The 11,776-nt window shown below is 59.3% G+C and overlaps 1 protein-coding gene across 1 annotated transcript; it reads right to left on the bottom strand.

Annotated features, from left to right (window-relative positions):
- Positions 1-203: 203 nt before the first annotated feature.
- On the bottom strand, positions 204-10,409 carry ADAMTS15 (ADAM metallopeptidase with thrombospondin type 1 motif 15). Its single transcript, XM_033081827.1, has 8 exons — positions 9,307-10,409; positions 5,124-5,256; positions 4,432-4,599; positions 3,716-3,999; positions 2,496-2,673; positions 2,235-2,416; positions 1,490-1,665; positions 204-1,092 (listed from the first exon to the last, which is right to left on the bottom strand). Exons 1-8 carry the CDS (start codon positions 10,276-10,278, stop codon positions 312-314), a joined length of 2,874 nt encoding a protein of 957 aa, XP_032937718.1. The 5' UTR covers positions 10,279-10,409; the 3' UTR covers positions 204-311.
- Between the last annotated feature and the right edge of the window lie 1,367 nt (positions 10,410-11,776).

Raw genomic sequence — 11,776 nt, 5'->3', positions numbered from 1 at the left:
TACCACGGATCCATCACAGGCAGGGATGATGCTCCTGGTTTCCATCTGTCCCCCCAGCTCCCAGCCTCCACCGGTGGTTTCCGTGTCGTTCAGTGGCTTCGAGGTAGATGTTTCATTCCTGTCTCCAAGCGACCTGGTTGGTAAAAGCCCTCTCTCCCAGGTGCGTGGGGTCATCCCCACACCCAAGTCCCTTTTTTTTTTTCCCCATTTTTTCCTTATTTTTCCCCCTTTTGCTATGTGCTATGGACATCTCCCCCACTCCCAACCTCTGGCTGCACTCAGCCATCGGAACACCACGCCCTTTGACCTGCTCAGCACGGCCTCAAGGTGCAGAAATCCAGCTCCTGCGGCTTCCTCCGAAAATTGCAACTCTCCCGCGGCAGCAGGCGCCCGCTGGGGACCAAACACTTCAACGCCCGCCTCTTGAAACCCCGACCACAGCTCTTGGAGCAGGGAGACCAGGGTCCAGCTTCCCAGGCCGGGCAGGGCTCCCCGCAGAGCCGCACGTCGGCGGGGCGCTGCGCCGCGTCGCACTCGGCGGCCGGCTGGCCGTAGGAGTCGCGGCAAGCCACCGAGCGCTTCTGCAAGCCATCGCCGCAGGTGACGGAGCACGCCTCCCAACCGCCCACCGCCCACTTGTACGAGGGCCGCTTGTAGCTCGGCCTCCCGCCGTCCAAGCGGTTGGACAGGCTGAGCACGCTGTTGTTGAGGTCCGGCGGGGTCTTGCCCTCCTTCTTGTAGGAGGATTTGTCCTCCTTGCTCTCCTTGGGGAGGTAGAAGGAGTAGCGCACGCGAGGAGGGGTCATCTTCCCCACGGAGAGCACCTCCAGAGTCAGGGGTTCCTGGATGGGCTTGAAGGCCTGGAGGCTCTCGACGGCGGTGCCGGTGCCGCTGTAGCGCAGGACGCTGCCCTTCACCATCAGGTCCCTCTCGACGGCCGAGACGATGAAGTGGCCGTTCAGCAGGTACTTGCCCTGCGCGTTCTTCAGCGCCAGGTAGTTGTCGTCGCTGATGAGTCCCTTGTAGCCCCGCTGGCGGATGTCAATGTTGGAGGCGCCTGCAGGGATCACCACCACGAAGTTGTAGCCGTGCCTGAAAGAGAAGAGCGGGCAGGGCAGGGCATCAGACATTGTGCATCACTTCAGCCCCAAGATCCTCCCACCCCTACATTTGTCTTCTTCCTGTGAAGATCATTTTGAATCTCCTCGCTGCATTGGGTTTTGTCTAGACTGATGTCACCCAGCTACAGGAAGATGCTTCAGCCCCTCTGGCTCAACAGCACTCCACCAGCAGAAGTCAACAGAACATTAAATGTGTCCTGCTTCTCCTTCAGAGCCAGCCCAGGTGTCTGTGCTGTGATGTACACAAGCACCAGCAGATTTTGCTCAGGATGGATTTATCCCATCACCATCTCCACAACCTTCCTGCATCCCCCACCACAAACACAGAGCTGGGAGTGGGGAAGCATTCATGGTAACCAAACACTCACATGGGTTTGGTGAACAAGCCTGAGACCTTCTTGCAGCTCTTGTTGTCTCCTCCGCAGACGCTGCATTTGTCAAACTTCTTCTTGGAGCCCAACTTCCCATCACAGCCTGCCTTGATGCATTTGCCCTGGACACAGACTGAAGTGGAGTCCGGGGAGCAAGGGGTGCCATCCACAACCTAAACCAGGTAAGCAAAACAAGCTGCTGCATTTCCCTCTCACACCTCCCGAGGCCTCCCAGCTGTGTCCATCCCACCCCAATCCATCCGACAGGTGCTGAGGAGATGCCAGCAGGCACCATGTGGCTCTTTGCTCGTGTTGTGCTCTGCAGGCAGGATTTTGGGATCTCTGAGAAGAGACCCCAAAAGAGATCCCTTTTCTGCTCCCATCCACAGAACTTCCTGCCCTTTCCCTTGCAGGAACAGGGACACAGGGGACACTGCTAACACCATCCTGCTCAGTCCCACATCTGGATGTCTGCCCTGTCCTGCCCATTGCTTCCCCAGTACCCAAACTATCATCCTCTATCCCAGGACCACAGGAATAAGCCAGAGGCACCTTTACAAAAATTAAAAATGACATCTTCCAGAGGAAGACCCCCCCCAAGCTGATTCATACCAGACTGGTGGACTCCCCTCCTCTACCACCTCATGGCACCATCCACCCACCAGACAAGGAACATCTAATTTAGAGGTGGACTGGAACCATCCCACAGTGCAGGCACTGACCCTGGGGGTCTCTCACCTACCTTGGGTGCCAGTACATAGAAGTAGCCGGTGCCATTGGCCCGGCAGATGAGCTTGCACTTATCCCGAGGCGAGACACCGGAGTATTTGGGAACCCAGGAGACGGAGGCGGTGAGGCGGTTCGTGCTGTGACTGTAGCCATTGAAAGCCTCACACTGCTCCTCACGGAAGCTCTTCCCTGGCACTGAAAACAACAGGGATGTTGGAGCTCCAGCTTTGTTTCTCTGGGGGTGCTGCAGCCCGAGGCGAGCCCCAGCCCTCACCTGAGGCAGCGCAGGGCTCCAGGTTGCAGGAGCGGTACTTGACGCGGATGCCCTCGCAGTAGGAGCCCCCGTTGGCCGGCACGGGGTTGGTGCACTCGCGCCTGGCCAGCTGCACCCCGCCGCCACAGCTCCGCGAGCACGGCCCGTACGGGGCCCACTTGGCCCAGCCACCGTCCACCTGCAGGGACAGGATACACAAATCATCCCTGACCCATCCTCTCCACTCCCTGAGATCCCCACAGAATCAAAACCTCCACAAACCCTCCCTGGGAGGGGAATCCCAGGGGTGTCCCTGATCTCTTCTCTGTGGTGACCAGTGACAGGACCCACAGGAGTGGTCTGTAGTTGTGTTGGGGGAGGATTAGGTTGTGTATCAGGAAAAGGTTCTTCCCTCAGAGGGTGACTGGGCAGGGATCACAGCCCCAAGCCTGACAGAGCTCAAGAAGCATTTGGACAATACTCTCAGATATGGGGTGTGACTCTTGGGGATGGTGCTGAGCAGGGCCAGCAGTTGGACTCAGTGACCCTCATGGGTCTCTTCCAACACTGCAAATTCTGTGAAACTTGCCCAGAGCAGAGCAACAGCCTCACCCCTTGAGAAATAATTGATACCCAAGGGATCTCCTGCTCTTTCCACATCAGTGTCCCCATGCTGGGATCCACCATCAGGAGATCGGGGATATCTCTGCCAGCACCTGCTCAGAGTGACCCTGTGGGGTGGTTTTGGGGTTCTCAGCACAGAGAATCACCCTGTACTCACTGAGTGACCCTGTGGGGGGTTTCTGGGGCTCCCAGAACAGGTATTCACCCTGTACTCACTGAGTGACCATGTGGAGTGGTTTTGGGGCTTCCAGCACAGGAACTCACCCTGCACCCAGGGTGACTCTATGGAGTGTTTTGGGGCTCACAGCACTCACCCTGTAATCACTGAGTGACTCTGTGGGGTGTTTTTGGGCTCCCAGCACTCGTGCTGCACCCAGAGTGACTCCATGGACTGTTTTTGGGGCTCCCAGCACTCACCCTGTACCCAGAATGACTCTGTGGGATGTTTTTAGAGCTCCCAGCACTCACCCTGTACTCAGTGACTCTGTGGGGTATTTTGGGCTCCCAGCACTCACCCTGCACCCAGAGTGACTCCATAGAGTGTTGTTAGAGCTCCCAGCACTCACCCTGTACCCAGACTGACTCTGTGGAGTGTTGTTAGAGCCCCCAGCACTCACCCTGTACTTGCTGACGTTGTGCCTCTCCACGCAGGCGCCCTTGAGGCAGAAGCGCCCGTCGCCGCAGGCGGTGCCGTCGGCCCAGGGGAAGTGCCGGGTCTGGCACACGATCTGCCCCCGGGCCTTGCCCGTGCACCACAGCTTGGCACAGTACTGCATGTAGGGGCAGGGCTTGGAGCCCACCCCGAAGGCCAGCTCGCACTGCTGGTTCAGGCTGTAGCTCGTCCCCGGCAGGTCTTCGGGCAGAGGGATGGGCTTGGCAGGCTGGTCCAGCAAACAGTCCCCTGCAGGAGGGAGGAGAGGGGGTCTAGCAGGTCCTGGGGGTTGTGTGGACCAGAGTGGGGAGGGAAAGCATCACCCCAGGGAGATGAGGGAGAGATTGGGCCAAAAGTATCCCAGGGATGCCCTCCATCTTGTCTGTGTACCAGACTCAGGTGATTCCATCTCCTGGTGATGCCTTGGAGCTGTGTCAGCAGCCTGAGTGTAGATGTCCCTGCTGGGGACACCCAGGAGGTCTGGACACTACAGAAATGCTCCCATTTCCTTCTAAATTTCCTTCCTTTCCAACCTCCCATTTCCTTCTAAATTTGTTTACAGAGCCAGGAGAGGAAGAGCTCTACAGCCAACCATCTTTTCTCAGTAGACACCTGCAGGGACAGACCCTGCTCTAGGGGATGGGGACACAGGCATGGGGTGGGGGGCACAGCAGGGCTCACCATGGCCACTGTCCAGGAAGTCAGTGATGATGGCAGCACTGCAGGCTGACCAGGGGTTGGCACGGTCGATCTGGATGAGGGTGGGGGACATCATGTGGTTGGTCTTCAGCCGGCCAAAGACCTCCTCACAGGCCTTCACATTGTCGTGGGGCATGTTGAACACATGGCCTGGGGGTGGGATAAGGGAGGCAGCATGAATAACACAGCACAGCACATGAGCAGGAACCCACCCCCAGATTCCTTCAGGGGAGACTCAGACATGGAGTGGGGCAGAGCCTTGCAAGGATGGCAGCTGTGGACAGCCCAGAAGAGCCAGCAAACATTCCAGCTCTCTCCCAGATGCCTCATGCACATGGAAAAGGAAGGGCAAGGGAAATTGTGAAGAGAAGGTCACAGGTAACTTCAGCACCTGTCCCACTATCTCCTCCCTCCCAGAGGTAGGTGTGCCCTCTGCCTGCTATTTCAGGACTCCTGAATCCTGGAAACCCAGCTGTGGTAGCAGCCATGAGAGCAAAGCCTTTTGCTTCCTCAGCAGCCCCTTCCCTCCTGGCTCGGGGGGACTCTTGTACCCAAGGCAGAGTTTCCCTATCTCCAGATATTGTCCCATCTCCCAGAGGCTGAAACCAGGACCATTCTGAGCCTTGCCAGCCCCTGGAACAGCTCCTGAGAGGAAGGGGAGCTGGGAGCCTTACCCAGCTCGTGGGCGGTGGTGAAAGCCGAGGGCAGCCCATCGTCCTCGATGACGGAGCAGCTGCGCTTGGGGTCACACATGGTGCCCACGTCTGCCATCCCCAGCGTGTCACAGGTGGTGGCACCACACAGGTCCTGCCAGTCACAGAGGGAAGGGATTAGTCCAAGGGACAGCACAGGAGTTGTGGTTTCCCTTCCCCACCTCATCCCTGCCGCCCCACGGGGAGCCACTGATGGGAACCACACCAGGACACAGAGGCAGGAAACCTCAACCCTGAGCCAGCCCAGGCTGAACGGTGTGTTTGCACTTAACCCTGGCACCAGGGATGTGTGCAGCATCCTGCCCTGCCTTCAGCAACAGCTTTTCCTACCCAAACAGCTCCTCTGGCCAGGGTGGAGCTGGTTTTGTCACAGAGGAGCTGGTCTGGCTCTCTTTGTCCTAAGTGCGAGCTCAAGGACTAGACCCAGGTGGGTGCATGGGAACACATCTGGCCTTGGACTCAGGGCTGAGACACTTCTCAATCTCATTTCTCAGCTTCTTCCAAGGAACAAGAAAGCTCTGGACCAGGTCAGAGGTCTCCAAGGCTAAACAAAGTGCTCTTGCTTCTCTAAGACACTCTGCAGCCATCCTTCAAAGAGCGACCAAGCCCAGCTGATCAAAGGAGGAGCCACCCCCAAACTGAGGACAGCCAGATCCTACATAGATGTTGCCAGGAGAGAGGCTGGGAAGGGTCTCATTGTAGGCATATCTGACCTTCCTCAGGTGCTTGTGCTAACAAAAAGTCCACTTAACACACACTGATGCTGCAGCCTGGCAGTAACCTTGTCCCAGGTGCTCCCTTCCCCTGCTGGGCTGTGGTTTTGGTTTGGGAGGTCTGGAGCATCCTCCCCTCCCCTGGTGCAGCCTGGGGAGGCCATGCAGTGGGCACAGAGCTGTTTTCCACATGAAAAGAAAAGTAAGGGATTCGCTGGGCGCTCCCATGCTATAAATAAGTGTGATTCATGCTCAGCACTCGCCCAGCCAAAGCGCCTGGGTTGCTCAAAATCCTGCAGGAGCTGCTCTGCCAATATTTCCAGCAAGGTTTCCAAGCTGAAGGCATTCCCGCGCAGGCAGGTTCAGCCGTGGGTAAAAAACAGTCCTGATGACTTCAGAGAGCCCCAGCCAGGCCTGAGATGGCTTTAACAGGAGACCTGGGGCTACAGAGTGTGGAGGCAAGACCGGGATCTCCAGAGGGGTGACGTGAAGAAACGTCTGGGTCTGCACAGGGGGTGGAAAACCCCATCGTACAACTGGTTCAGAGCTTTGCTCTGCAATTTTCCTCACTGAATTTGCTGCATCCCTGATCCCACCACACATCAGTGTCAGCAGGAAGAAGGGGTGGCAACCCCACATTGTATTGGCAATGCCACCACAGTGATGGGCACAGGTGGATTAATGGTGCTGGCGAGCCCAGGTGCAGAGTCCCAGTTCCAAAAGAGCCCCCAGACCCAGTGCCACCACCACACTGAGCCAGGCCAGGGCTGCAGCTGGCCCAGGACCCCCTGCCTGTGCTCTGACCAGCACAGGGGGTTTGGGGTTGAGCATGGGGCATGGGAGGAATGTCACAGCTCCAGCTCCCCGCTCACTGCTCTTTGAAGAGTTCTTTCCTCGCCAGCACAGCGAGCTCTGGCTCCCAGCCCAACACCTGCACTGACACACTGACCCACTTCTCGCTCTGAACCTCGCTGGGACACACAGCCAGCAGCTCTTCAGGGGGGTTTCCCTCACTCCTCACTGCAGGACAGCCTGGGGATGCCAGGCAGCATCTCTGGGCTTTAAGGAGAAGCCCTGATCCCCCACCTGAACACCTCCTCCAGCCTTGCCAGGTGTTGGGGCTGCTCAGGAGGGGAGCAGAGAGAAATGGAAGAGGTTCAGGGTGGGAAAGCACTGTGCAAGGAGCAGGCTCTGCCTTTGCTCACTGTCAGCACTGTCCCTGCTGCTGGCACAGACACAGGGAGCATGCTTGGTCCCCAGGGGCTGCTCAGGGCATCAGCACTCTCCTGACCTTCCTGCATGGGACCTTCCAAGGCTTTTTGTCATCCCTTGTGAACTCCTCAAGATGTTCCTCAGGTCAGTTAGGGGGATCCTTGTGGCTCGTGCATTAATTCACCTGCTCAGAGTCAAGAGCAGTCTCCCTGCCACAGAGGTTTCCTGTGAGCATCCAGAGCGACTCCAAAGAGCTGAGGCTTGAGCTGCAGTTTCCAAATTCCCCCACAGCACCAGCCATGTGCTAGGCTGCAGCCAGATGTTCCTTCATGCAACATCCCTTCGGTTTGACAGCAAAGCAAAGATGAGCAGCAAATATTTGCCAGTGTGACAGCAAGGTCCAGGAGGGGTGGGAGGAATGGAGCAGCCCTGTGCCATGGTGTGCAGGGATATTTCCAGCAGACAGGAGGGCAGCTGAAGGCTGGATGCTCTGCAGGACCTTCCAGCAAGCAGTGGCTCAGGTAGGAAGGGGATCTGCACCCAGCAGCTGATCAGGACTGAGCTTCCCACAGGCAAATCCATCATTCGCCGATGTTGGAAGGGAGCAAATCCAGGCAGTGAAAGAGAGCTCCATTCGTCAGCAGCTCATCAACACAACTGAAAACTGCCTATCAAGCAGCCTGGAGGTGAAATTTAAGTCGGGGGCTTATGTAACAGCTTTTTGGCAAGAAGATAAGCTTCAGGATGTCAGGGGACCACAGATGGATGCATTCAAGGAAGGCAGATGTCTCCCTGACCGTGTGCCTTTGCGTTGAGCTTGCTCTGGGATTTCAGGAATGGATGGTTTAGCAATGTGTAAAAAATGCAGCCCAGACGTGATCCACATCTTTTGAATTGCTGGGACGGACTCTGTCCCACGTGCAGCTCCAGTGACCTCACTGGGTTTCCACCAGAGGTGTCAGCAGTGTCCTCCTCTCTGAGCTGCTCCAACAGCCTGGGCTTCCATCCTGTCTGAGCTCCCACAGCATTTACAGCTGGCCCGGGGTGGGAGGGACAAGAAGGCACAGAGGACAAGATCTCACACGTCCTGCACAGCATCATTCCTGCTCCAGGCCATTTCAGCCCTTGTTGAGCCAAGGCTAGGGACAGCTGAACTGAGATGGATGCTATATCCTTCCCACCCACAAGTGCTTGACCTGGAAAAACACTTTGGGAATGGTCTCCCTGCCGCTGAGGGGAGTTCCTCACCTGTCTCTAATCCAAAAACATCTGGGCAGGGAGAGTGGAAGGAGAAAATGCAAGGAGCCTTTGCTGCCAAAGCCTGCTGCAGCCAGCATAAGACGTGACTGTCTCCTTCAAGCTGGGCTTGTCCTGCTCCCATCCCATCTGTGATTTTGGGATGCAGGCACTGGACTGGTGTCCACACTGAGACAGCACTACAGGGAAGGAGGAACAATGGGCAGAGGCTCTGGGAGCTTGAGTGTCACCCAGTTTGTGGGGGTGGGAGGATGCAGAGCTCATCCCACACCCCACATCACCACAGAGCCACACCAAAGGCAGCTCCAACCTCTCTGCCACCACAGGGGTGAGGCCAACCCATGGCAGTGGTGGCAGTGGCTCTCCCCTGTCCCCCACTCGAGGGCTGCAGTGCTGGCTGCATCTCTGGTGCTTCTCTTCCAGCCCTGAACTGGGTCCATGCAGCGCAGCCAGTGCTGAGGAGAGGTCCAGCTCCTCAGGAGGACCTCACACATGAGCCAGAGGGAGCTGGGAGAGGTTTTTTCTTGGCAGGTGGCACTGTGAGCTCTTCCCAGCTGGGAAGGGGAAGCTGGACCACGCTCCTCCTCTTCTGGGCTCAGACCTCTCATTGCAGGGCGCACGCCAGAGCCGCAGGGCACTCGCTGCCAAACTCCTGCAGGAGGCAGGAGATGGAGCAGCAGGTTTCTGCCCGTGGGGCAACCTGCCTTCGGGCACCTCCCGGCCTCATCCACCCCATGGCAGGGATTTTTCCAGGCTGCTAGCCAAACCCTGCCCAGGGGACAGCAAGGGCTGACCCAGTTCGACTTGCTCCGTGCCTCTGCATCCCCCACCCCAGCAGCTGAGAGTGGGGGTTCCCTGGGACAGAGGGAGCAGCCACAGGCACAGCCTCCCCATCATACACACAGGAGGCAGAACGCCTTAGCCCAGCGCAGGGCTGTGTGAGGGCCACCCCCTGCACCCACCTGCTTGGTGAAGAGGATGGCGGTGTCCCAGTACTCGGGGTGCTTGTCGCTGACCTTGTTCCACTTCTTCTGCCAGGCGCAGAAGTTGCGGAGGGTGAGGGCAGCGTTGCTGGTGACTTTGGGCCCCTTGTCATCCTGCCCGATGAGCAGGAACTTGACCACGGAGATCTGGATGGGGTTACGGATGCTGGGGTGCTTGTAGAGGCGGGCGGCCGTGGCCATCAGGGTGAGCAGGTAGTGCTGCAGGTCATCCCCGTGGAACTTCACCATCGACTCGTCGGCCACCACCAAGGTCTCCACGTACCGCGGGACCGAGGCGAAGCGCTTGGCCCGACCGCCTTTCCCCCCCGCACGGCCCCGGTACTTGTCGAGCGCCTGCAGCACGCCGGGGGTGAGCCCGGAGCCCACGGCGCACCGGGATGCTCCGGCCCCGACGGGGCGGCCGGGGCTGCGGCGCTGCAGGCGATGGAGCCCCCCGGGCCCCCCCGCCAGCGGGCTGATCAGGTACTCGGCTCCCCGGTAGCCGAAAGCCCCCCGGAGCCCCCCGCATAGGCTGAGGGCGGCGAAGGACTCGCGGTCGGCGTTGACATCCCCCGAATAGAAGCAGTGGCGGAGAGCGGGCAGCGGGCGGGCGGCCGCCCCCAGGTAGTGCGCGGCGAAGGCGGGCGCGATGAAACGGGCGTCGGGCGAGAGGTGGAGGTAGAAATCCTCCCCGAAAGCCGAGAGCTGGATCACCACCGCCTGCCCGCCCCGGGGCGGCTCGGCAGGGCCCCCCCTGAAATAAGCCGGCCCGTTGATGTCGGGGTCCAGGCGCAGGGGGGTGACCAGCGCGGAGTCGGGCTCCGGGGGTCCCCCCGAGGGCAGGCTCAGCTCCGGGGGTCCCCCCGAGGGCAGGCTCAGCCCCGGGGGTCCCCCCGAGGGCAGGCTCAGCCCCGGGGCGCCCAGCAGCAGCAGCGGCAGCAGCGGCAGCATCGTCCCGGCGGGCTCAGGCCGGCGGCATCGGGGTTCGGGGGAGGCGCGGGGGGGAGAAAGCAGGACCCGGCCCCCCCCTCCTTCCTCCCTCCTCCTCCTCCTCCCGGACCCGCGGAGGCTGGAGGAGCGGAGCGGCCCCGCCGGTACCTGCTGCGCGGGGCGCACCGCGCTTTTATAGCACGGGAGCGGGGCGCGGCTTGGCCCCGCCGCAGCCACTCCGGGGCGGGGGCCGGGGCCGAGCGGGGCCGAGCGGGGCCGGCGGAGCAGCCGAGAGCAGCCGGGAGAGAACCGCGCTCCGCCCGGGGCTGCCACCGCCTCCCGGGGCGGAGCGGGTGGGGGGCGGCACCGCCGGGAGCACGGGACGGGATGGGATGGTGGGGTGGGGTGGGATGGAGTAGGATGTGAGTTTGAGATGGGGTGGTGGGGTGGGATGGCGTGGGATGGGGTGGGATGTGGTTTTGAGATGGGGTGGGATAGGATAAGGTGGGATGCGGATTTGAGATGGGGTGGAACAGGGTGGGATGCGGGTTTGAGATGGGGTGGGATAAGGTGAGATGTGGTTTTGAAATGGGGTGGAACAGGGTGGGATGCGGGTTTGAGATGGGGTGGGATGGGGTGAGATGTGGGTTTGAGATGGGGTGGGATAAGGTGGGATGGGATAAGGTGGGATGCGAGTTTGAGACGGGGTGGGATAGGATAAGGTGGGATGTGGGTTTGAGATGGGGTGGGATGGGGTGAGATGTGGATTTGAGATGGGATGGGATGGGATAGCGTGGGATGGGATAAGGTGGGATGTGGGTTTGAGATGGAATGGGATAAGGTGAGATGCGGGTTTGAGATGGGGTGGGATAGGGTGGGATGAGATGGGGTGAGATGGATGGGACTGAGGATTAAGGTGAGATGATGGGGATGGGATTGTGTGGGATGGAATGGGATGCTGGGGTGGGAACAGGATGGAGTAAGAGGTGTGGTGGGACAGGGTGGAATGGGTGCTGGGATGGGATGGAATGAGGTGGGATGTGGGGGGTGGGACAGGATGGGATTGGGGTGTTGGATGGGATGCAGTGCAAGGAGACCCTCTTCACTTTTATTCCTGCAGCAAAGCAGGAAACTCTGCAGCCCCCAGGGATGCTCCCACCTGCCAGGCTCCCTCCTGCCACTCTCCAGTTTTCCTGGATCCTGCTCTCAGTAGAGGGATGGAGTTCTGTGGCCCTGCGGGGAGGGGGGCTCTGGTTACAACAAGGGTGTGCAAGGAAGATAAAAGGTCATAGAATCATTGAGTCATGGAATAGTCTGGGTTGGAAGGGAACTTTAAAGGTCAGCTATTCCAGCCCTCCATCCTCCCTCTGTGCTGGTATTTGGGACGGTTCAGGGAGTCGGGAGCCCATTATTTGGCAGCTGAGGGCTTAGTTCCCAGGTTTTTTCAGGAAGATAAATGTTTTCCACAGCCCAGAGGTGTCTAGCACCAAGCTCTGGGCTGTGCCCCTCCATGCACTTC

This window comes from Catharus ustulatus, chromosome 28, assembly GCF_009819885.2.
Source record: "Catharus ustulatus isolate bCatUst1 chromosome 28, bCatUst1.pri.v2, whole genome shotgun sequence".
Lineage (NCBI taxonomy): Eukaryota > Metazoa > Chordata > Aves > Passeriformes > Turdidae > Catharus > Catharus ustulatus.
Note: the sequence above shows the minus strand (reverse complement) of the source record. Positions and strands in the feature narration are given on the sequence as shown.

Excerpts from the sequence above, each read along its gene's own strand:
- ADAMTS15 (XM_033081827.1), bottom strand. The coding sequence starts at position 10,278 with ATGCTGCCGCTGCTGCCGCTGCTGCTGCTGGGCGCCCCGGGGCTGAGC. Across the intron at positions 4,600-5,123 it reads CACCACCGCCCACGAGCTGG|GCCATGTGTTCAACATGCCC; the intron begins GTAAGGCTCCCA and ends TCCCACCCCCAG. Across the intron at positions 1,666-2,234 it reads TCTATGTACTGGCACCCAAG|GTTGTGGATGGCACCCCTTG; the intron begins GTAGGTGAGAGA and ends TACCTGGTTTAG.